General features: G+C 45.1%; 1 protein-coding gene across 1 annotated transcript in view; it reads right to left on the reverse strand.

The window, feature by feature from the left end:
- The window catches only part of PEX14 (peroxisomal biogenesis factor 14), a 126,674-nt gene that overhangs the window by 12,116 nt on the left and 88,862 nt on the right, over positions 1–25,696 (reverse strand). Inside the window, exon 4 of the mRNA XM_016214631.2 lies at positions 12,652–12,780. Within this exon, the coding sequence (XP_016070117.1) occupies positions 12,652–12,780 (129 nt within the window). The remainder of the gene's footprint in view (positions 1–12,651; positions 12,781–25,696) is intronic.

Here is a 25,696-nt window from a genome sequence, read left to right on the forward strand (position 1 = left end):
ATGCAGCTGTGTATAACTTTCCTTCTCTTTCCCTTTTTCTCACCCTTCTTTTGTCCCTATGGCTGCTCAATATTCCATTTAATCAAGTCCCTTCTGGTGGACGTTTAGGTGATTCCAGTCTTTTACTGCTTCCCACGATGCTGCCTGCCATCAGGGACCGCGTGCACACATCACTCACATGCATGTACAAGCATGTCTGTAGCTGCGAACGCCCGGGAAGCTGGGTCAGAGGAACATGCACCTGCAACCCTGAGATGCTGCAGCTGCTCTCCAGGGGCTGGCTCGTCCCCCAGCCCGCCCACGCGAGCCTGCTCCCTCAGGCCACTGGACAGGGTGGATCCAGCCAACGCAGGAGCAGGAAAACGTACTTCACTGCAGCTTTCACCTGCATTATCTTGTTAGGAGTGAGGACTGCGTGTCTTTTCATCTGTAGTTCCTTGTCAGTACTGTATATGGTCCATACTTTTCTACTCCATTTCTCTATCCATTTCCTTACCAATTTACAGAAACTTTTTATATGGCAGGGAAATGAGCCTTTTGCCCATGACAGGAGTTGCAACAATCCTTCAATTTATTTTTCTTTGCCTCTGCTTATGGTGCCTGTGGCAGGCAGGTGTTTTTCATATTTATACAAACATATCCGTCTGCTCCTTTCAGGGCTCTGGGGTCTGGGTGACAGCAAGCCAGGACTCCCCACGCCCTCCCAAGGTTGTGTGGGGACACTCCAGGGCTCACGTCTAAGAAGTGGGCCCCAGAAGGGCACTCTGGCTCTGACCTGCAGTGACATCCCACCCAGCAGGAATCTATGCAGATAAGCAATAGCCGCTTGTTAATCAAGCCCAGAGGCTTTTTGTCCCAGGCAAGCCTCTCTTTTGCCTCATTCCTGATCTGCTCTGCTTGGACTCCCTTGTTGCAAAATCCAACACTGAGGGCAAGTCCATTTTTAGGATGAAAAAGTGAAGACACTGGGCAACCTTTCTGTTCCAGAGGGCTTTCATCCCCACACCCAGACACCATCTAAAATCCCCAGAGAAAGCATCTTCAAAATGGCACACGTCCAGAGTATTACATTCACCCCTAGTTCCTTCAATACTCACTAAATACCCTACAAAAAAAACAGTTGCAACTAACACCTGAACCGGAATCCAGTGTGCCAGACCCTTTCCTACAAACATGCCGTGCCTCAGAAGTGCAGCCTCTCACCCGGGCACCGGAGTGGCCCAGGTGGAACAGAGGCGGTGGTTCAGGGTCCGAGAAATTGGGACCTCTCCTGCAGCAGCTCCCACCTTTCCAGAGCTCCAACCTCCTTGCACACCAGGAACACCTGTGGCTCTCTGCCAGCCGCACCCTTCACCCCACCCTGTGCCTCATTCCTGCCATGCTCCCGTTAAGAACATTTTATTGCCCCTGGTTTTCATTATTAATGAAAAGGGACCAGAATGATCTTTCCTAAAGTTCAGAGAGTCTATAAAGACAAGAAACTGAAATGCCATTCTCCTCGTTCCGGAGTGTGTGGGACAATTCTGACTCATGGCAAATGAGAGGAGAAAAACCAAGTTGGAGGCAACTCTTACCCACCGCGTGCCTTTCAGAAGGGCTGCTGAGAAAGCAGTCAGCGTGATCCAGACCTAGCTGAACCCCAGGGACAACCACCTGGAGCTTTCTCCATGCCCACCCAGGGCCACTGTCCGCACCCAGTGCAGACCTCCACAGGGGAATGAGAGCAGAGCGCTGGGAGCCACTTAAGGCTACAAGAGCCTCTCTTGTCACCGTGCTCCCTGGTCCAGAATCATACAGTCAAAGGCAGAATGGGGCTGCACTTTGGCTCCAGCTTGAAAGTGAGGGACATGGAATGAGGTGTTTGGAAGCTCCAAGTCCCAGTCTGGAAGCAGATGCCCACAGGCAACGGGGCAAGAAGAGCGTTCAAGCCCTGGCTCCACAACACCAACCAGATGGTTCCCAAAGACATTCTTCCTTCTCCTGAAGACAGACCAGCTAAAGAGAGCGACAGAGCTCTGCTAGATTTAAAGAGCCCAGAAGCAGTGGCATCTTTACTATCACCCACATGCCCATCCTCCACAGCACTTCCCAACAGGCAGGACTAGCTAGCTAGCCAAGGGGCACAGCACTTCCCCGACACACCACATCACTGGGGTCTCCTGGAGGAGGGGGAGCCTGGCATCGGTGGCAGCAGCCTTATCCTGTACAACTGGCATTTCAGGGGCTGCCCTGTGCCTTAGGCTGCGACAAGGCCAGAGGACAAGCTGTCGTGGGGAGAAACTCAACACGTTCCCTAACATTCCATGGATTCCATCAACTAGCGTGAGCTCCAACAGTCTCAGAAATTTTGGGTGATCTACGGTGTGCGGCAGCCACATCAGGGGAACAAAAGCTGCCCAGTGGCTCCTTACCTCACCGAACACTAACAAAACCGCCATGACTCAATTCCCTTAGCTATGTCTCCCAAGAAATCCTCACCTGGCAGGCGAGAACGAGCACTGTAAATAAGAACACATGCATGGCGCTGGGAAGCAGGCCCACAACACAGCCATGCTGAGCACAAAACCTCCAAGCTAGGGACTCACTGACACCACAATCCAGTAAAGGTTCAGTTCGTCAATACGGGGCTGAAAGCCACCACAGAATCATCCTGCTGAGACAACCTGCATCAGCATAACAACAGGAGAAACCAGGCAAGCCCCACTGCGGTTCCCCCACATTCATCGAATCTGGAGCCACGACCCCTCACTGCGTGGTATCCAGCTTCTCAAATCACCCCATCAGCTCTGCTCACAAGCCGCCCTGAGCATTCACTAAGACAGGCTCATCCACAGTGAGGTCCTGAAATAAAGGCCTGTTACAGCACGAGTTGCTGGGCTAAATGCATGGAGCAATGGGGGACCAGCTGAATGGCACTACAGGCTGAGCTGGGGACAGCTGGCAGTGGTCAGAGAGACATGCCGACCCAGCGAAGCAACCAGAAACAACAGCTCTGCTAGGAGCAGAAGCACCTGGGCAGCCTGCAGGGCAGAGGCATCACGGTAGTTCAGCAGCAGTCATGTCTGACCACCCAAGGCCTCTTCACACCAGCATCCTGTGAAAGACAATCTTCCACTTCTCATGAGCTGCGATGCTATCAGCAGAGTCATCTTTAGGCAGGAAGGACACTGAGGCATATCTATAGCCTCACTCATAGATTAAAAAATATGAGCCCTGATTAAACTATACGAATTCAGAAGAGTCCAGAAATAGACCTGTGCTTATATGGTCAACTGATTTTTGACAAAGAGGTCAAGGTAATTCTATGGGGAAAGGATAATTTTTGCAAAAATTGTGCTGAGACAACTGGAAATTAATAGGGGGGGAAATGGACCTCAATCCTCACCTTACACCATTCACAAAAATTAATTCAATGGATCACACACCTAGACAAAAAAACAAAAACTATAAAGTTTCTGTAAGAAAACAGGAAAAGATTTTTGCAACCTTGGGGTAGGAAAAGACGTCTTAAGATACAAAAAGCATAAACCATAAAAGGAAAAAAACTGATAGAATGGACATCATCAAAATTTTAAACTTTTGCTTTTCAGAAGGCACTATATCCAGAAAATAAAAGGGTAAGCCATAGGCTGGGAGAAAATATCTGCAAAACATATATTTGATAAAGGACCTGTGACCATAAAATACAAAAATTGTTACAATTCATTCATTAAGAAAACAAGGTGATTTTTTAAATGGGCAAAAGACTGGATGAGACACTTTACAAATGCTATATGAATGGCCAATAAGCACATACAAATATGCTTGACATCATCAATCATTAGGGAAATACAAATCAAAAGCACCATGAGATTCTATAACATACACTAATTAGTATGCTAAACTTAGAAACTGAGAATACCAATTGGTCTCAAGGATGTAGAGCACCTAAAACTATCATACATTGTTGCTGGAACAGTAAAATGGTACAACCATTTTGGAAAATAGTTTGACAATTTCTTACAAAGTTAAACATACAGCTAAGGTACGACCAAAGCATTCTACTCCTAGGTATTTACCTAAGAGAAAGGAAAGCATATCTGCATACAAAGACTTGTGTGTTCATGGCAGCATTATTCATAATAGCCCCAAAATGGAACCTGGTCAATGGATAAACAAATTATGGTAAATTCATACAATGGATGGGGGGGGGGGTGATAGAAATATGTGCAGCTCACAAAATCTAAAATATATACTACCTGGTCCTGTATGCATGTGTGACGGTTAAGAAATCAGACACAAAAGACTACATGCTATACGATTCCATTTACATGAAATTTTCTAAAAGGCAGAACTTCAGTGATAGGGAGGAGATTGCTGGTTGACAGGAACCAGGAGATGGGCAGAGGACTGATGTAAAGAGCACAAAGAAAGTTTCTGAGGTGATGGAAATTTTCAATATTGTGATTGTAGTGTTGGTTACCTGTACAATTCATCAAATTGAGTCACCTGTACAATTCATCAAATTGTACACTTAAAAATAATTAATCTTATTGTGTGTAAATTTACTTTAAAAAAGCTGACTAGACACACAAAAAATTCAAAGGAATCCAGAAATATAAAACTGCCATACAACCCAGCAACTCAAGAAATTGGAGACAACTTAAATGTCCATTGACTGGTGAACTGAGAGGGGGAATGTGGTATACATCCGTACAGTGGGATACCAGTCAGCAGTAAAAAGGAATGAAGTATTGCTACATGCCACAACATGGAAGACACTCAAAAACATTTTACTCTGTGAAAGGTGGCAGGCCACAAGGAATCACACAGGTACGATTCATTTACTTGAAATGTCCAGAAAAGGTAATGTTATAGTGACACCTGGGGCTGGAGGCGAGGTTAACAATAAAACTGGCACAAAGGATCTCATTTGGGGGATAAAAGTGCTCTAAAACTGATTTATAGTTGTGCCACTTAGTAAAGTTACTAAAAATCATTGAACTGTATACTTGAAATGGGTGAGTTTTATGGTATATAAAATAGACTTCAATAGCTTTGTTTAAAAAAATAATTTTTTAAAAAGAGTCTAGACTCAGACGCATGCATATATAAACAATTACTTTTTACTAAAGAGACAAGTAATTCGATACTGGCACGATTGGATAGCCACATGAGGAAAAACAAACCTTGAGTTTCACCTTACACCACATACAAAAATAACTGAGAAGGAAACAGATCTAAACATAAAAGCGAACACTATAAAACTTCTAGAAGAAAAATCTTTCCAACCTTGGAGTAAGCAAAGGCTTCTTAGGACACAGAACATTATAAAAGAAAAATAAAAGATATATGGATGTCATCAAATTTAAAATATTTTGCTTTTCAAAAAGCAATGTTAAGGGGGGGCAGGAGCAAGCCACAGACTAAGAGGAAATATTAACAAAGCATATATATGACAAGAACCTGAATCCAGAATACTTAAAGAACTCTTATAACTCAATAAGAAGAAAATTTTAAATGGGCAAAAGACTGAAACAGACACTTCATAAAAGATATGCACATGACAATAAGCACAAAAAGATGCTCAACATTACCAGTCATCACAGAAATGTAAACTCAAACCACCATGAGATACTACGACACACACACACTGAAACTGCTAAAATTAAAAAAACTGACAGTACCAACTGCTCGTGAGGCTATGAAACAAACGAGAACTCTCATACACTGCTGATGGGAATGCAAAATGGTACAACCACTTTGGAAAACAGTTTGGCAATTTCTGACAAAGTTAAACTTACACTTAACATATGACCCTGAAATTACACTCCTAGGCATTTACTGAAGAGGAAAACAAAACATACAAAGATGTGTACACGAATATTCACAAGAGCTTTATTCGCAGTAGCTCAAAGCTGGAAACAGCCCAAAGCCCATCAACTGGTGAATGGATAAACAAACTGTGGTGTGCCCACACCAGGCAATACCACTCAGTAATAACAAGGAAGGAACTTCTGATCCGCACAGCTTGGATGAATCTCAAAAACATTACGCCGAGCGACAGAAACCAGACACGAATGGGTACATACTGTATGATTCCATTTATATCAAACTCAAGGAAAGATAAGTCTAATCAGAAGCAACAGAAAGCAGACCAGTGGCCGCCCCGGAGTCGGGGTGGGCTGGGATCAGCTGGGAACGGGCACAAGGGAGCCTTTTAGGGTACTGGAAATATTTTACGGTGTAGTGATGGCTACACGGGAATCCACACTTATCAATACTCAAATCGTAGAATTAAAATTGGTGCATTTTATTTTATGCACATTATTCCTCAATAAAGCTGACTTTTTTTAAAAAGTATGCTCAGAATATTTTTAGAAGTGAGCTTTATAAAGGAAGGCAGCGGTAACAGAACACCCAGCAGGGGAGATTCTAAGTTCTCTCTCTGATCAGTTAGCAGCTGAGACCAAGGAAAAAAGCAAGATCTATGAATTCTAATTCGACTTTTAAAAATGCATCCTGTAATATTTGATACATACAAAAGAATATAACATTTACATAAGTGATAAAGCATGATCATAAAATTAGCAATCTTAGACCCATCTATTTTACCAGGTAAAACTTTCCAAACACCACTGAAGCTAGCCATGTGTCCTCTCCACCCAGAGGCATTCATTATGCTAAATTTAGTGTTTATTCTGACTCAAACTTTCTATGAGCTATGAGAAGCTGGGAACATGTCCCACTAGTACAAGGACTGTATTTCTCGGGCTCCCTTGCAGACAGGTATGGCCACGTGACTGAGTTCCAGCCAATGGAGAAAAAGTGGCAGTGATGTGGACAATTTCCAGGAAGAGTCCTTAGAAGGGAGCTTGCCCTTTCTTTCCCCCGTTCTTGCAGGCTGGACAGCAGAAGGGACAGTTGGAGCTGGAGCAGTCACCCAGGAGCACAAGTCGGATGCCAGCCAGGTGTCAGGGACGCAGAACAGTGAGAGGAGTTGGGTCCCTGAGGATCGGAGCCTGGGCTGCCTAGGTTTACATAACAGATAGTCTTCTATTTTGTTTAAGCCACTTTTATTTTGGGTTTTCTGTTATTTGCTGAAGAATCTTATAAACTAACACAGGCTGCATTGTCAGCACAGCCATAATCCTGGCTCCCACCAACACCAAAGACTTCCCTAGCCTGAGAAACCTAAGGAATGGCTCTGTCACCCTGTTCCTTCCTGTAACACTTGCTCTGGTCAATATCCACACATGGCATTATCTGGCACCCACACGGCACCACACCAGGTAAAGCACAAGCAAACACAGCGGGCAGGGTGGTTGCCCCTGAAAAGCTGCTATTCTAGGCCAGTCACACAGACAAAAGAAGAAAATATACTATTTCCTCAAAACTTAAGAGAAATACTTTTTTTCAAATACAAACCAGTAACTTTTACATAGCAAAAAGAGATTTGTGTGCTAAACTGGGAGAAAGGGACATAAGGGAGAAAGAAAAAGTGGGAGAGACTCCCCACACTTCATTTCCTGGTGGGAGTATCCACTCCTGCCACTCATTTACAGCCACTTCCAGAGTGGCTCACACACACCATCCTGGCCCTGGCCTTCACTGCACTCTCCTGGGATGCTCTCCTTTCAGGCTCAGGTCCAGCTATGGCTTACTGACCCACAGAGCATAGCTCAAGCCCTGCCTCCTCCAGAAGGCCTCACCAAAGACTGGCACTCTGGGTTTCCACTGTTGGTAAATTCCAAAAGCTCTCACCAGTCACAGGGTACAAGATGGCATGAAGTGGTCCTCAATGTATTTCTCCATGCACTGGGCTTCCCTCCACGGTAATCAGTGGCAAGGCCTGTCCTCACCTTCCACAGCCTGCGAGGTCAAGCACACAGGAGGCCTCACCTACTGGCTCCCGGGGCTGCCTCGATGGTTTCACTAGACAGCTTCTCAATTCTGAAGCACATTTCCATCACAATTTATCCATGCAACAAGTGTTTCTAGAACACCTGCTAAAACAGAGCCTCGGGCCGTAGATTAAGAAAAAGAAAAAGCCTTTGAGCTCAAGGAACTCACAATTTAAGGGGAAAGACAGTGGATAAACATTTCAGAGTATCTTGGTGGGAACAGGGGACTGACCAAGCCAAGGGGAGCATCCATCCTAGATGGAGTGGAGGCATCTGAGAGACTCCCTGCAGGAGCTGCAGCTGCCCCCACCCTGGAGAACAGCAGTGAGCTGGCCGGGCGGAGCATGATTGCCTCATCAACACACTCCCAGGGTGTCTTCCCAGCCCCCCTTCAGAATCTGCTCAGATGATACAAATAATTTTAATATTGGCCTAAGAATAATATAGTCACATAGGTAATACTGCCTCAAAAATAATTAGGTGATGCATTTCAAAGTGAAAAACCAATGTGCTTTGGCTGTCTTCCATCAGGGTGATGGCCTGGCTGCTGCCTCCCTCTCAGTGGTCTCTCCTGACACTCCCCATCCTGTGGTCTAGCTGCTCTCTACAGCACCTGGTTTCACGTCCACATGCCTTTGACTGGAGGTGCTTGTCCATCCAGCCTAGTCACTGAACTAATCATCCCCCCGGGTCCAATAAACACCTCCAGCTGTCCCTCACCTGTCTGTGCCACTGTCATCACCTGGGCCGGGCTCACAGGCACTACTATGTTCACATAACTGCCTTTTCGACCAGACAGGAGCAACTAGAGAGAGCCACTAGCTAGGCCTTATTAACACCGCCCAGCCCAGGGGTCTAGCGCAGTGCCGGGCACGTAGCAGGCCTTCAATACTATGTGCCTGCTCAGAGAATTAAGAAAATCAAGGGTAAGAGTATACAGCTATATGGGCTAGAAGAGAAACAAACTGAGAAAGAACATACTTTCTGTCTCACGATTTCCAATGAAATGTCAAAACCTTTCCCCAGCCCCACACATTTACATCCTATTTTAAGGAGTGACTGAAGCTGTAGGTCTGTCTTTGAAAGGCCTAAGAAAAAACTATTATTCTGCAAAATTTACACTGGCCCTGCCTATATCTCAAAGCTACCTTGCTTCTTGCCTCTCTGGGGGGAAAGAAGAAAAATCAACTCGGAACAAATCAATCAAGCAAGCATGTATTGGGACCTTCCATTCAGGAATGTGCTGGGCACCACACACACACACACACACACACACACACACACACACACACACACAAACACACACGTACACGCACGCACGTACATGCACACGCGCGCACACGTTGCTTCCTGCTTCAAAGTCGAGCAAGAAGAACCCAGAATGAGAAACACACAATGTCCCTTTTCCTCTCGATTCCCAGCCCGGCTTTTCCTGAGCCCTCCCTGACTCTCCTCTGAGCCCTGACACAGTGACCTATTCTCACGCCTCGTGACACCAAGCTTCCCCGTGGTGCCAGCCTCCCACCACTTCCACAGCGCCTTCCGGATTTCTCTAGCCCACACCAGTTCCTCTCCTTTCTGTGTTCTCGCCTTTTCTGGTCTGTAGGGTTAACTCTGGCTTTAAATCACAATGTCTTCATTATTACCCTTTTCTTAAGAGTTTATCTTCTCTCCCCAAGGGCCTGTAAGATTCTTAAAGATCAGGTTTCCAATTGCACCATGCTGTCCTGAGCACACAGTAGGCGCTTCACAACCATTGAGGAATTGAACATTCTGCTGGGTCATCTCAAGTTCAACCACATTCACCAAAGAGCAGAGATAACAAAAGAGGCACTGAGTGGGACATCTGACACCAAGCAGGAGGACCGGCAAGCCCGGAGGCAACAATCCGCGAGCACTAGGCTCCTTGCAGTGGTCTCGGAAAAGCTACCCTTCCCCAAGACGTGAGCATTTGGGGCTGAGCCCAGAGAATCCCGTTTTTTAAGACTTGGGCTTCAGGAGAGAATGTCCTTAAAAAGTCAAGAAACGCGAAGGGAAGGGCTGCCTGAGCTCCAGATGTAAACCGGCAGGAACACACATGAATGGAGGCCATAAATCCCTCCCAGGACGCAGACAATGCCTCAGCGATAAGCATGCAGATTGCACACCTAGTTCAGAAACTCCCCCGAGTTTGCTTGTAATTAAGGGGGTTAGAAAGGTAAAAAAAATATATAAACCCAATTAATCATTTAAATATTTAAAGTCAGATTCCCCTCTCTCCAGGATTAGTGTGTTTCATAACGCCGGCGCAGACAGCCCTGGTTTTACTGGGGTTCATTTCAGAGCATGTTTAAACTCGTCAGGTTGAGTGATGCTTCCAGCAACTAATCGCATGTCAAATAAAAGATATTTTATGTAATAAATTACCGCTACAAGTAATTCAAATGTCATTTATCAGTTTTATTATCAGTCAGGCAAAGTCTTCTTTCTCTATATTAATCAAAATCAAGCTTTTTTTTTTTTTGGAGCAGTTTTGACACCTCTTGGCAAAGTACAGAAGTGAAGAGGTAGAGCCAGCCTGGAGCTGAAGGGAGTGGGACAGCAGCACAAGAAGAATGATACTCACCGGTGACACCAAAACTGCAGGTATTTAAAATTGCCATTCCCATTGTTTTTATACCAGCGTCAGAGCAGGAAGGAGTCTGTCTCTGAGAAGATGTATTTTATTTTTAGGGCTAGGAGACTCTTAAAAATACTCCTACCTAAATACCTAACCGTGCAATGCTTTTTCTCAGAGAGATCTGGATGGGGATGATTTAAATGACTGAGCTGCCCCAGCTCAGCCCAGGCTTTTGCCTCTTTAGGAAATACTAACAGTTTAACCCTTTGTATGTGCTCACAGAAGGCAAATGCGCGATGTTTTAGGTCAACTCTGTGACCAGCCAGAACACTCTGTTCTGAGCAAGTTTTCAAGTAGCCGAGAGACCTGTTTGGTATTAAGCCACAGAGGAAACAGCTGGAACAGAACAGATGTGCATCTCAGAGACTTCTGCACCCCAGCTGCCACTGCCCGTCCTCAACGAATCCCATTCAATGGCTGGGCCAGGGACACAACTAAAGAAAAAGTGTGGAGACTTAGCCTTTAGTTAAAAAGAAACACAAAGAGTATGGTTAGTGACCCAAAGCAAACACAATAGGTGGGAAAGAGTCCCAGGCTGACAAGCAGCTGCTACTGACTCAGGAGCCCTATACAAGGCTCACCATGAGGCACTATTCCTCTGGTATCAGGCCACACAACGCCAATGGTTTGTTAGACTAGGTGACCATGGATGAGAGTGGTGTGAGTGTGTGCGACCTAGTCTCACCCACTCAGCTTATCCAGAAAGCAGGAGAAAGCGGTGGTCTAAATGGGATCTGTGACACACACAGCGAGTCTAACCCACTGCCTGGCCCCTGCAGTCTACACAATGATCTTGCTCCCGGTGTGGCTAAGCCAGGGAGAAAGGTGGCAGAGTGAGCCAGAAGGGAGCTCTGGACCACACAGCAGGGGTTCAAATCACCCCTTTTAAAATTGGATATCTAACACCATTTTAAATCATGTTTTGAAAAAATAAAACTTAGATAATTAAAATAAAGACAATTATAGAAAAGACATTTTAAAAGACAACAGACGGATCCAAGGCTGAGTTACATTAAAGACACAAAACTAAGCTATTTTCCATCACTTTGGAGTCAATTTTAACCTTTTTAGACTTTGTACAAGTGACTGAAAGAAGGGGCTCTGGCTGTATTTAAGAGGTGTACTTTTATTACTAGTTTGAAGAACCTTGGTTCCTGAAACAGCTTTTCTTTAAAAACAACAAAACCTCCTGTGGGTCATGGTCTCATGTAATAATTAAACACTGCATTCAAACAGGACCTTTACATTTAATCTGAAATTCTCTAACAGACTGCCACTGCATAAATACACATGGTACAGCAAGGAGGGTGTAAGGACAAGGGAGGGCAGGAGGGAGGGAGAAAGGAAGAAAGGAAAAGAGGATGGAAGGAAGGGAGGGAGGGAGGGAGGGAGGAGGGAGCAGTCTAAATGCACTAATATTAACTTTAAGAAATAAAATTGGGCCCTGGTTGGTGTACTCAGTGGTTAGAGCATCAGCCCACACACTGAAGGGTCGTGGGTTCGATTACCGGTCAAGGGCATGTACCTGGGTTACAGGTTCCACCAGGCCCCGATCAGGGCATGTGCAGGGGGCAACCAACTGATGATGTGTCTGTCTGTTGGTCTCTCTCTCCCCCTCCCTCCCTTCCACTCTCTCTAGAAATCAATGGAAAAAATATCCTCAGGTGAGGATTAACAGAAAATAAAAAAATTTAAAAATTGGGAGGCAAGTTACTTCAGTGAGCAAACGAGAATGCATTCATGAATCTGCAGCTCATGCTCATTCCTCTTAGTGAAACAGTAACATGCAAAAGCACTGCTATAAGAAAATGGAAACTGAACCAATAAGTACTTTTATAGATTCTTGCTTGTAACCACACTACTTGACATAATGCATTAATTAACTCATTTATTCTGGTCCCTCATCTCTCCTTCTTAAACCTTTGTCACATACATCCAAGTCTGTCTCGAAGATTTGGGTGTCACATTCTTCTGGAAAAAAACAAGAACCGCCAGCTACTACTCTCAGTTTCCCCAGCTGGCTGAGTCTGGGAGACTGGGAACACTGCTCTTGGCCAGAGTCCTGAATCCCAATCAAGGTAAAAGAAGGAGTTGGGGAGGGTGACTTACTGTATGGCTGAGAAATGAGGTGAGGGGGCTGGACAGGAACCACCTGTGTGGCTGAACCCAAGGACGAAGGCTCCTCGGCAGCCGTGCCTGACTGCTGGAAAGCGACATCGATCTCTTCGTCTGTCAGCCCTAGGGGAGAAGAGCACAGGATGGCAGGTGAGTACCTTTGCCACTGTCCATGGCTGCTATGAAATCCTCATTGAGAAAAGACCCTTAGAGCCACAGAACGCCTAGCATCCTGGGAAGCTGCCTTTCCGATTTCGGATTCTCTGGAACCTCTCTCAGTTGCAATTTAACCTTAAGCGACAGAATATTAGCCTCAACACTGCTTCCAAATGTGGCTCATTCAATTTCCTTAATTTATCCTTGAGTTTATTGCTGCTTTTGAAGTCGCTCCGTACTGCAATTCTCCATTCTTCCCCCGAAAACAGATACCATCAACTGCAAATGTGGCTCATTTTAATCTGTAATGGTGTTAAAAAAAAGAGGGGAAAAAACTAACAATAATGCATGAAAACAGACAGGGAAACAAAAAACTAATTATTGGGTGAGACGACTAATTAGTCTAGATCGTTTCCGAAGACGGGAATAATTTGCTTTATTTTATGACAAATGCAGAAATAAAAAGAAAAATCAGGACTGACTGTGATTAGTATGAATGGGATACAGAATGTAAAGAAGAAAATAAAACAAGAAAACAGATCAAAACAAGGCCAGGCCCAAACTTTCAGATGGTTATTACTCTAGCCTCTCACAGGCTGCCGATATCGCCGTTGGCTAGTTTCTCTTTCCCTTTTTTTTTTTAATCTTCCCGACTCTACACCACACTGCACACGGGACATGAGGAAATAGCAGGGCGCCATCTGCAGTGGCTGCACATGCGGAAATTTGCCCCTAGAGGAATGAAAGGCAAGCAAAAGACCCATGAAGACCACATTTCCAGTGGGCACGCAGCTGGGAGGTTTTCCAAGGCAGCCTGGGGACGCTGGCTCTGTGGAAAGAGGGTGAGGGCACCAACCAGCCCAAAGAATGGAACAAAGTGCAGCGCACAGGTGCGGGGAAAACTCCACGGGGCTGACTAGGAAGCAACGCGTGTGGGCAAACGTGCTCCAGCCACTGAGAGCGAGGAAGGCAGGCACGAGGTCGCCACTAGCCTGCGAAAGACCTCTCCGGCCGGCCCGTGCCATTCCGGGAATCCCAACATCCAGTCCGGCCACAACACAGAGCTTTTAAACTAGAGCCGGGAGCTTTTCCACATCTGGTCGGCAGCGCTCCATTAGAGGCCCACAGCACAGTCTAGCTGCCCCTGGGGGTAGAGGAAGTAAGTACAGGAAGTTCTGAGGATCAGCATCTTCCGAAGCCTGTGCCGCAGCTCTGTGCCCAGGGGCTCCTAGATGGAGCACATTAGCACTCTAAAGCAGGGCGCTGCCCTGCTCCGCACTGGCATTGAGTGACTGCAGCCGCCCAAACTTTTCTGGGAGAAAGCCTGAACTGTTCTAAAGGGTGCCATACCCTTCTCTTCTGCACTGGGCAGTTGAGATCTGGCCCCATTTAACACTGTGGCTCTACCCCCTCCCCACGCACACAGTGGAACTGGCCGAGGCAGGCCAGGCCACACCTCTGTGAAGTCTCTCAGCAGATTGATGGGCAGATGGAAAGGCTGCCAAGGTGCAAAGAGGGTCATTTACTGGCACTTAGCACATTCAAAATACAAAGGCTAAATCTGAGTATATGGGGCAAGATCAGGGACATCCCTCCTCCTGAATTCCCCAGCTTCCTGCAAAGGGGTTGCTTTATCATCACCTCACCCCCTAATCACAGAGGCAGGAGAGAAAGACAAGCCAGGGAAAAACGGAGAACACAGCTCCTAGACAAGAAAGGGAGCCCCTTTCAGCGTTCTGGTAGAAAAGCTACTGCTTTAACCAGCTCTCAATCCGCTGAAGAGAGCGGCACACGCAACGTCAGCACGGGCTGCCGGTCGCTGGTACACCACGGGATTCTACAAACCTGGTGGTTCGTGGGCCTTGTCAGCCGCTGGCTGCAAATGAGGATAATTTTCCCAAAAGGAGCATTCAGTTGCATTCTCATTTTCCCTTTTGGCTCTTTCAAATATAAACAAGTACGATAATGTTTAACGCTGGGGAAATATACAGTAAGTCACAGGCTGGGCTGCGGCCCTGAGAGCTGGAGCTGGTTAAAGGGACAGGACTCCCTGACCATTGTCCTGCCCTCTGGTCCTGAGCTTTGACGAAGCCTTTTTTCCTAATAAAACATGTCCCTTGCATTATTGCAGCCAAGCCCATGAGTGAGACCGCGGTTTAAAGGGCATCAGCACATCCTTCCAAGCTCTTGTTTTTCAGAGACCTTATCATTTGATGCTCTAAATTTACATTGGCTGGAAGTCTGATATCCCTGGTTCTCCGGAGAGTCAGGATTTTGATTTAGTTACATAAAGTGAATCATTTTTCTTCTTTTAAAAAAATAAGGATTTTAATGATCTCACTGAATAATATAATTTCAGAGCTGGACCATTATCCCAGTCATTGCCTTCATTTAACAGATTAAAAAAACTGAGGCCCAAGCAGGCTGAAAAATATGCCTCAAAGCATACTAGTTAAGGGCATGGCACTGCTGAGGACAGGCCAGGGCTTTCCATCTCTGGCCTGGTGACTTCCCACTAGAGCACAGTCACCAAACACCAAAGGGCAGACTGCAAAATTACGTCTTAAGTCTTGAATCTTAGGGAAGAGGTTTGACAAGGACTAGACCTCTTTTCCCCCTTCCCCAGGCAGCACCCCATCCACAGGGAAGAGCCCATGGATGCTGCTTCGGGGCTACAGCAAAACAACACAGGAGCTTAGCACCTGTGGGTCCTCTCCACAATGACACCTGGACAACTTTCTGAACACCACCGGAGTGACAAGAGTAGAGTGACCTCATCTCATTCTAACCCCAAATAAATCCGAAGGCCTCTCACAGACTGGTGCCCAGCCTTCCACAGTGTCTCTTCTTCTGGGGTGCCCTGGCTTAGGGGTGGCTGACCAGGTTCAGGACTCTGCAAGTGAATCTCTCAGGGATTCATGCGGGACTTTTGGAGACCAGGGGTAGGGGTGGGGGTCATCTCTCTCGGAACACAACCGTTAGCTACCAGTCCTGGGCTCTGGTGCTGAATGGCCCCTGCCTTTAGGGATGAGGTGCTGCCACAGAACCACACATGACACATCCAGGTTCCACCCACCCCCACTGAGAAACACCAGAGAGCTGAGACTGAGACCTTGCAGAATCCAAAAGGTTAAAAGGAATAATAAAGGAAACTGCCAATTGTAAGTGAATTATATTTGGCTCTGAAAGCTGAGGCACAGGCTATATTATAAAAGGCATCTCTTTGCGTTGTTTACCATCACCCTGACTAATGCAGACCTTTTTTTTTTGTTTTAAATAATCTCATGCAAATTAGACACACACACTTCCTTCCAGTTGATTGCTATCTGCAAGGAGTAATCTAACCGCCCAGGGACGGAGCAAGGGCTGAGCTGAGCAGAGACGGAGCAAAGGGTGTCAGTCTGTGGCAGGCAAACCTCCTCCCCTCCCCTGTCTGCTCCAAGTCTTCCTTTAGCTGCTCCCTTTGGGAGAATTAACCAACTTTAATAAAACCTAAAATCTTTCAGTTGGAGTGTCAACTGCTTGACCTGATATCACTAGCACTGTGCATTTAGGGGAACCTTCAACAACCTCACCTCTGCCGCTTGCCGACTCCAAGAGCCACCAGATATCCCCCATCTGTGACACTGACAGTTAAAATATATTACTGACAGGGAGCAAAACTAAGGAAGTCCTGCCCAGTGATTCCATCCACTCGCTAGCTTCAGCAGAGGAGGAGAAGGAGGCAAGGGGACTTGTGCAAGGTGAGCAGGAGGAGCAAGGTGTCTGGCCCTGAGGCTGTGGAGTTTTGCCTTTAAGGCCATAGCTGCCTGATCTGCAAAGCTGAGAGTACTCAATTCAGACCCCACTGTGGAAATGAAGTCCCAGGCCTGACCTCTTGGTTCTCTTTAATTTACTTCCAGAACCAGCTCCCTTTCCTGGAGCCGTCCACTGCCCCGGCACAAACACGGGCCAAGGACTTCATCCCAGCACTTCTCCAGGGTGCGAGCCTTTTAAAGGAACAGACAAGTGAGCTACATTCTATGACCACGAAAGCAAACGGCTTCAGGGCTGCCACACTTGCTTGTCTTTACCCCTTAGAAGACAAACAGATGTGCTTTCTTTTTCTAAAGGTTTTGTTAAAATACAAACAGACCCAAACTGGTGGACTCTGTGAGCTGCAGGATGCAGGTCCTTTTCCAAGTCTCAGAGGGGAGGGAGACACTGACTTCCTTCTGTGGGACTGGCTGTGCAAGGGCTTCTCAGATTTTCAGAGTAAGTAACCTCAACACTGTCCCCAGTGACCGCACGGCACTGCCACCAGGCCTGGCCCTGAGCAGGTGAAGCAGAAAGACAGATGACAGCAGACAGCGGTATTCTCTGCATCTCTCAGGTCAGACAACAACCAGGACAGCAGGGTCAGGGATAGCTGGGAAATAAGCAAGATAATGAACCTGACAGCACCTTCCAGCCCAGCCAGAGGTTTATTAGGGAACAGGGACAGAGGGCCAGTGGCAAAGGGCGGCAGTTCCACGCTGGCCACTCTGTCCATGGTCCTCCCCATCACAGTCCCTCTGCTCACAGGACTCAGGTGATTCACAGAGACCGAGCAGGGTCACCTCTCTCAGAACAACTAGTTATCTACCCGTGCACACTCTGGAAGGAGATGAGGCAGAGAAGACACCTGGCTAAAAAGACTCCCGAAATTAAAAGAAAAATCAACTCTCTCAGAAAAGGTTAGGGGAGGGGAAAGGGGGAAAAGTATCTTTATTTTATTTTATTAACATTTTGTTGGAACAGTGGAGTACAATAAGGACTCTCAGAGCCTCTAAAAGTCGTTGGATGACCTGTAGACCCCTATTTCCCAGTGCCTTGTATAAAATTGAATTTTTTAAACATAAATTACACGTAATGACGACACTGTAAAAACTAACAGTAATGGAAAGCTGTGCTGTATTTCATTAGCCTGTATTATTCCGTGCCACCTGATCCAGCCGGGCCTTGTTTATGAGTTAGTGTGTTAGCAGATGCCGATGGAAGCATTTGCTTCGACCTTGCTCTTCTCATTGGGGCATGAAATTACGACGGCAGCACCTTGATATTACAGCCATAAATACAGTAAACTGCAAATTTAAGCCAACGGCTCCTATTGTCTCTGAACATAAAGCTGATCGGTATTTATTTAAAAGGAGAACAAAAAAAATATTATATATCACCTTGTTTATGGGGCCTCCCCCACCCACATGCCAATCCCCTCCCCCAGCCCCCCAACCTGTCTAATTCAGTTGGTTAAAATATTAAGCAAATAAGCCAAATGCTTTCTTTTCTGCTGATTAACTATTCCCAAGCAGCAAAAACAGTTTTTCAGAAAACTAGTCCCAAACATCATTAGCCTGGATGAAAGAGTTTTTATAAAAACTGATCTGAGGACGAGACCAGTTCCCACCATCCTGATGCTGGTATGTCAATTTGAGAGCAAGAGGTGAGGCTGTCTCCCTTCCTAAGTGAGGGAAGTTCAAACAGCAGGAGGAAAAGTTGCTGAGGATGCCCTGAAAGTGAATGTCCTCTCAGTACCCTTCTAAAAATCGTTCGGTAAAAATGCTATTTCAAAAAGAAGCAAAACACTGCCTCCTGCCACCTAAGGAAAGAAAGAAAAATACCTAACCAAGAATATAATTCTCATCTCAACACAGGGAGCCGGGGACCTCTCATTAAAACTTGCACCAATCCCCTCCTTATCCCAGTGAACCATAAAGGCAATATATCCTTTAAATACATTAAACGTGCAAGAAAAATAAACACAAAGACAAAAGGACACTGGATATCATCCAGCCACGTCTCCTAGTATAAATCACCAAGTAAAAAGCCAGTGCAAAGCGTACTGCGCGGCTAGCTTGAAGACCGGGAGCCTGGCAGGCTCTTATTCCGCTGTGAGACTAAAGGGAAGGCAGGTCTGCTCTCCTAACTCAGTGGGAGATGATCCCTCTGGCTCTGAGAGAGGCAGAAGCCAGAAGCGAGATGCAGAAACTCAGCATGTCCAGGTTCGGAGGTTTCCTGGGTTAGTGGTGCAGCCGGCAGACAACAGCAGGCAGGCTCTGCGCCGACGGCAAGTGAAGCAGGCAGAGGACCATTTTAGCAGTGAACTAAATGCAAGTTTGGGGGAGCAGTTTAATTCCAAATCAGACAGGCTGGGGTCAGAGGATGAAGTGCCCAGTGGTATCAGTGATGTGGCCAACTCAACCAAGATCAAAACTTTTGGGGCATTTACTTCTGATACATTATCCCACAAGGCAGACGCACTCCCCTGGAGCCCTAAATTATTTCAGCCACACCAGTCACTGAGCTGAGCTCCTTCCGCACAAGGAGGAAATTTCCCTATAAAATTTATTGAGCTTCTCTGGGGAGTAGTATAACTGGCGAACAAGACAGAAGTGAGCTGCCCCTCTGTGGAACACAAATTGAGATCTCTCACATGAAAGACTGGGAGGGTTTCCAATCAGCATCATGAGGTCTATTTTTAGATCTATCATCTAAACGGGTTTTTTCTTTTAATCCCTCTCTGCTAAATTAAAAACAAAAATAAAGAGGAGTGATTTTGGTATTTGATCATCAATTCCAAAGGACAGATACTGCCGCAGCTGTCACAGACAGCAGTGTAGAATCCTGCAGGTCCTCAGCCACAGGCTAGAGCCGGCCTGCCCACAGGGCACAGACCAAATCCCTGGGAAGGCACCGTCTTTAAAGACCAAGGGGCACGATAATCAGGATCACTGCTACCTGAAGGCCACAGGCCAGGAAAGCCAAAGGTAGGTATGTTGCACATATGCAGAAAGCCAAATTAATATACACCTTTAAATATACTTGAATCTTCCTCCTGTTTTAGAAGAGGCAGTGAAGTTTGTTTTTAAAAAAAATCACCTTTGACAACCAAACAAAAAAATTTAGATCTGGAGGAAGAGCCGAAGCTCATCTGGTCTATCTCCTATTCTCTCTTCTCTTCCTTCTGTTTTACAGATCTCAGAGCCGGCACTGACTTACCCACAGCCCACGGGGACCCCAGAGGCAGAACCTGATTCCCAGCACGGTGCTCTTTTTACTGGGGGCATGGGGGGGAGCACAAGCAGCCTGCGCCCCTCCGCTCTCTGACACAGTCAACACATGTTAAATAAGCAAAGTGTTCGAATCAATCGCTTCAAAAAAGAAAACAAAAAGAATATACAAAGCATGGGGAAACTAGGTGCACAGTACATGGGGACCTCTATGATACACGCACACACACACCTTTTAGCTGTGTGTTCACCCATAAAATGTAGATAAGAAAGGGTATCACTGGTTACAGATGAAGAGGGGACTGGCAGCTGGGGTCCGAGACTGAAAGACGTTTCACTGAATATTCTTGTGCACTGTGTCCCATGGGAAATACTTCTGATGCAAAAGGATAAATTAAATTTATTAAGGACAAAAAAATATATTTGGAGGGAAAAAAATCCTAAACAAAATCACTTAGAATAGCTATGTCGCCATTTTCTGGAACAGAAAAACCAAGACAGAAGGTGTGCCCAGGAGCTGGGGTTAGAAGGCACACACAGTCTCTAAGTTCTTGCTTTTTTGCTCAACCCATTGTGGCTGTAACCACAGCAGCCAAGTACAAGGTGGCTTTTAAAAAAATGTGTTTTAAAAGGCAGGCATCTGTTCTATTTTGACACATCCTGGCTGCCTAAATGTTTCTTCCAGCTCTAAATATTTGCTTCACCAATGGAAATGTTTCCATCGCTGCAACAAAACAAACATTTGCTTTGGGATGGAAGGGTGGCCATACGTTGCTTCGTATGTTACTGAAAAGAGTCTGACTTAGGAAACAACCTACTATGGACACAAACCGAGGTGGAAGATTCTGCTCCTTGAGGAAAGCCCCGTGCCCAGAGTTCAGGGCACCAAAGCACACTCTTTGGTCACTTAGCTAAAGCTGTGAATGTTCCACGTTCATCTCTGGTTTTCTTTTACATCTTGAATCTTAAATATGCGATCAGGTTTATTATTTGGTATTCAACTGACTCCGTAAAGTTTTAAATGACCATGTTTAAAGTCCTCATATTAATCTGATATTAACACTTTAAACGTGCTATGTTCTGATAGGTCAAAACAAAAAATACTTAGTCAGCACCTGTTTGTATAGCTCAAATGAATCCGGTATTAGTTGCTATTGTCCACCTTGTTCATGGAGAGACACATATTCAGCACTTAACCAAATCCATCAATATCTGAGCGCGTATTTTGCCAGGCCATGGGAGAGAGCCAAGACCTCACCTTCCCTACCTGTTAACTGGCAGCTTCCCTAAGACCCCTTCCCCCAAATTCTTATTCTGGATGGGTATTGTGTCTATCTTTTACTATGATACATATAACCTTAAAAATATATAGCTATATGACCTATAACATAAACAGGACATTATTGATAACAAAAGTAGCACAACTGCAAAAAACATGGAAAACAAAGCATAGAGAAAATAAAAAATTCCACTCTCTACCCAGAAATAACAGTAAGAATTCATTAAACCCAGTGTCAAAGAATGTTTTAGGAGCTTTTCACATTTTCAATTCTTTAAATCCCAACACTAACCCTGCACAGGCCCGCTGAGGTGCACAACCCCAGGGCCCCGCGTCACAGCATCTATGGCACCTTGTGGGGCCGTGCGGTGCCTCATCCACGTGGCCAGAGGTGGCCCTGGTGCCCCCAGGAAACAGGTGCTTTGTTCTCCCCACTTTGCAGATGGGAAGCCCAGGCACATGGCAGGCAGCAGCCTCTCTGAGGTCCCAGTGTCCTCACAGGGAGCAGGGCACGAACCCAGTCGGGCAGGCCTCAGAGCCCCGCCCTTCCCCACGATGCCATACAACAGGAGGGGAAATATTCCAGCACATCATTCAGGCATCTTGGTCAAGTTACTAAGACTGAACTTTTTCAAATTAAAGATGACTTTTTGTATGAGAATACTCAAAGCCGGTAAAGGTGCTGTGTGCGTGCAAACAGAGAAACTTCTGAAAGACAATTTGGCACTGTATCTCAAGAGCATTTAAAAATGGTCATACCCTTTGACTCACAACTTTACTTCTAAGAAATAATAATGTACAAAGATACCTAATCTCTATATTTTTAACAATAGCAAAAAATTTAAATAACCTAAGTGTCCAAAGAGGAATGATTAGGCAAGTTGCGGACTATTTCAATAATGTAATAATATTCAAATGTTCACATTCATATGAACAATTTCTGGATGGCATGGGAAAATGCTTTTGATACATTAAGACGTAAAAAGCAGATGTTATATTCATAGCATGATCTCAATTACATTTTTAAAAAGAACAAAAGGAAGCAAGAGGGTTGCATCATTTTTAACTTAATCTAAATTCAACTTAGAATGTTCAGAAGGAAAGAGAGAAGGAAATGGTGGGGGGGTCCCACCATTTCATTCAGGGAGTGTGGTATCTTCAAGCGAGCCACAGAGGGGAGCTTGAATGTACTGCCTGCTCATCAGCTCATTCATTCCCACACCCCCTTGCAGTCTGCGCACCCTGCCCCAGTGCATTTCCCCCATACAACTTGGCACCCATATGCAAAGCCAACCCTGGCGTTTGGTGTTAAACCAAAGGTCTGTTTCACTGTGAAGGAAAATGTGGCTGTATTGGACTTCTGCAAGGCAAAACACCAGTCTCCTGCATAATATCTTTCTGAGGGATTTTTAGAAATTATTCCTTTGAATATTTTGATTTATTTTTAGAGAGAGAGGAAGGGAAAGGGAGAAAGAGAAACACCGATGTGAGAGCAGAACATCAATCAGCTGCCATCTGCATGCCCTTTGCCAGGGATGAAGCACACAACCCAGGCACATGACCTGCCCGGGAATAGAACAAGCAACCTTTTGGTACATGGATGATGCCCAATCCACTGAGCCACACCAGCCAGGGCTTAGAAATTATTTTTAAAAATTAGTATTTAATAGACATATTTCCACAGTACATGCTATATTGTAAAGATACAAAAGGGTATATAGTGAAATGTTAATGCCTTCCCAATCCTGTCACCTGGCCACCAGTTTTATCTTCCAGAGACAACCAAAGTCATCAGTTTCTTATATGCCTTCAGAGATAGTCTGTGAACATGAAAGTGCTCTTATATACTCACCTAATATGTATCCCATATATTATATACCTGGGCATGTGAATTTTTATACAAACAGTAGCATAGTATGAACACTATTCTACACCTTGCTATTTTTAATTAATATATCTCAGCATTCCATGTTAGTATCTATAAGTTGTCGAGTTCTGTTTAATGGCTGTACGGCATTCCATTAAATGGATGTGCTACAACTTATTTAACTTGTCCCCTATTGAACATTTACTGCTACAGACAAATCTTAAAGTACAAACCCTGTATGTGCCATCTGTACACGTGCCAGTACGCCCCTGCAAGCAGGCTCAGATACAGGTGGTTTTCATTTTTAAAGTACTGACACACTGCCCTCCTCAGAGGCTGTTTCCACTTCCATTCCCACTAGTGTGGGTCTCTTTCCCACAACCTTGACTACATGATGCTATGATGCTATCGAGCTTTTCATCTTTGTTGTTCTAGAAGGTAAAAAAAAAAATTGGTCTCATTGTAGTTTAAGTACACCTTTGTTTAATGTACAGAGAAGCACACGCATCTTAAGTGCACAGCTTAATGAATTTTCACACAGTGAGAGCATCCATGTAAGTACGACCCAGGTGAAAATGTGGAGTGACAGCCTCCAGGAGCATCCCTCACGTCTCCTAGTCACCACGTACCTTCCAACAGCACGGAGAAGAATGCTCACTTCCCACCCTTCTATAAATGGAGGAACACAGAAAGCATCCTTTCATACAGCGCATCTGTGGCTCAGCATGAAGCTTGTGAGGTCCGTCCACACTGGCGCTGCAGCCACGGCTCATCCACTCTAACTGCTGTACAATATTCTTACACGGGATAAGAATGGACCACAGTTTATCTGTTTCCAGTCTGGGACCATCTATGAATAGTGCTGTTGCTATCAACATTCTTACAGATCTATTTGGAGGGGAGCTGCTGGATCATCTGAAGTATGCGTGTTATCAGCTTTAGCAGACACTGTCGACAGTTTCCAAAGTATTACACCAACTCGAGCTCACACCAGTGGGAACAAGATTCCCAGCTGTTCCACACCCAGCACCCAAGCCCTCGGTTCCTCAGTTTCAGCCATTCTGATGGGTATGAAGCAACACCTCATCCTGATTTTAATGGGCATTTCTCTGATGACTAATGAAGCTGAGCATCCTTTTTGTATTGTTACTGTCTTTACTGGGTACAGTGTCGTATGTATGTATGTGCATATATAATAATTTTTAAAATTGAAAATTTTTCAACTACAGTTGACATACAGCATTATATTAGTTTTAGGTGTCCAACATAGTGACCATCTTATGAAGCGATCACTCTATATGACATTTATATCCATATAAAAATAGGGTTTGTTATTCTGTTGTTAAATGTTGTTTGGTCTGTACTACCAATTATCAAGAAAGGTATTTTAAAACTTTCTGTTATGATAGATTCGTCCAGTTCTCCTTTCAGTTCTGTCCAGTTTTGCTTTAAGTATATTGAAGGTCTGCTTACTGAGAAATGTTAAACCTTCCCCGTGATGACCACTCTGAAGTTTACTTCTCCGTCTCGTCTGAGGCGAGGACCAGGTTTATCCTGCTTAATATATGCGTGGTATCTTTTTCCATCACTTTACCTTTAATCCTGTGTCTTTTCATTAAAGGTGTGTTTGATGTAAGCAGCACTGAATTGGGTTTAGGCTGTGTGTTTTTTAATCTAATCTTGGCAAACTTTGCTTTTAATAGTCTATTTACATTTATTGTAAATACTGAAGTTTGGGGGGTTGATAGCTTTCATGTTACAATTTGTTTTCCTTTTGATCTCTTTAATGACTTCTCTTCTCTCTTCCTGCCAACTTTTTTGCTCAGGTTTTCCCTCTGTTAGCTTGTAGTCAAGGTGGTTTCTGATGGATTGCTCGCAGTAAAGTTACTAACTTTCCTCTAATAGTTATGAAAGAGTATGAAGGAGACATTCTGCTATTTCTCTTCTACCTCCCACCTCTCGTTTTAGCGCCATCAGTGGATCCTGTCCGCAGTGATTAATAGTGAGGTGTTCGCCTAATGGGGGATCTTCAGTTTTCAAGAGTGAAGTCCTGAGACTAAAATGTTTGAGAACCAGTATCCTGGACGTCACAAACCATCCCTGACTGTGCCCCCCATTTTAGCACTGAGAACACTTTCACTCCCTCCCTCTGCCTTTGTGCTATTGTCACACATTCAATACACACGCATGTTAAGCCCCACCACAGCGTGATCACTATGGACACTAACTCACACTGCTGCTTGCCCTTTCCTGGGCTCCTCACTCCCTCCTGCATCCCGCAGGATTGCCTTCGTGTTTCCTTCAGTGCAGCATGCCGGCCACGGGCTCTCTCAGCACTGTTTATCCAGAAATGTTGGTATTTCCCTCTGCTTTTAACAAATGCTGTATTGTGAAATAATTTCAGATTTACAGAAGAGGTGCAAAAATCGTACAAGAAATTCTCATATATGTCACCTAGAGTTTTCAAAGGTTAAATTTATTGCCCATTCTTTATTATTCTCTGTCAATCTATCAATATAAGTATCTCTGAACTTTCTGAGACTAAGTGATAGGAATGATGCCCCTTTCTTCCTAAATGTTTCAGTACCATTTCCTGATGTGGGGAGGGGGTAGTTCATGCTCATATATAACCACAGTACAATTATCAAAATCAAGAAGTTAACACTGTTAAATTTATGTCTGTGGCAGATCCCTCGTCTGACCTCAGTT

This window comes from Miniopterus natalensis, chromosome 9, assembly GCF_054644295.1.
Source record: "Miniopterus natalensis isolate mMinNat1 chromosome 9, mMinNat1.hap1, whole genome shotgun sequence".
NCBI classification, from domain to species: Eukaryota; Metazoa; Chordata; class Mammalia; order Chiroptera; family Miniopteridae; genus Miniopterus; species Miniopterus natalensis.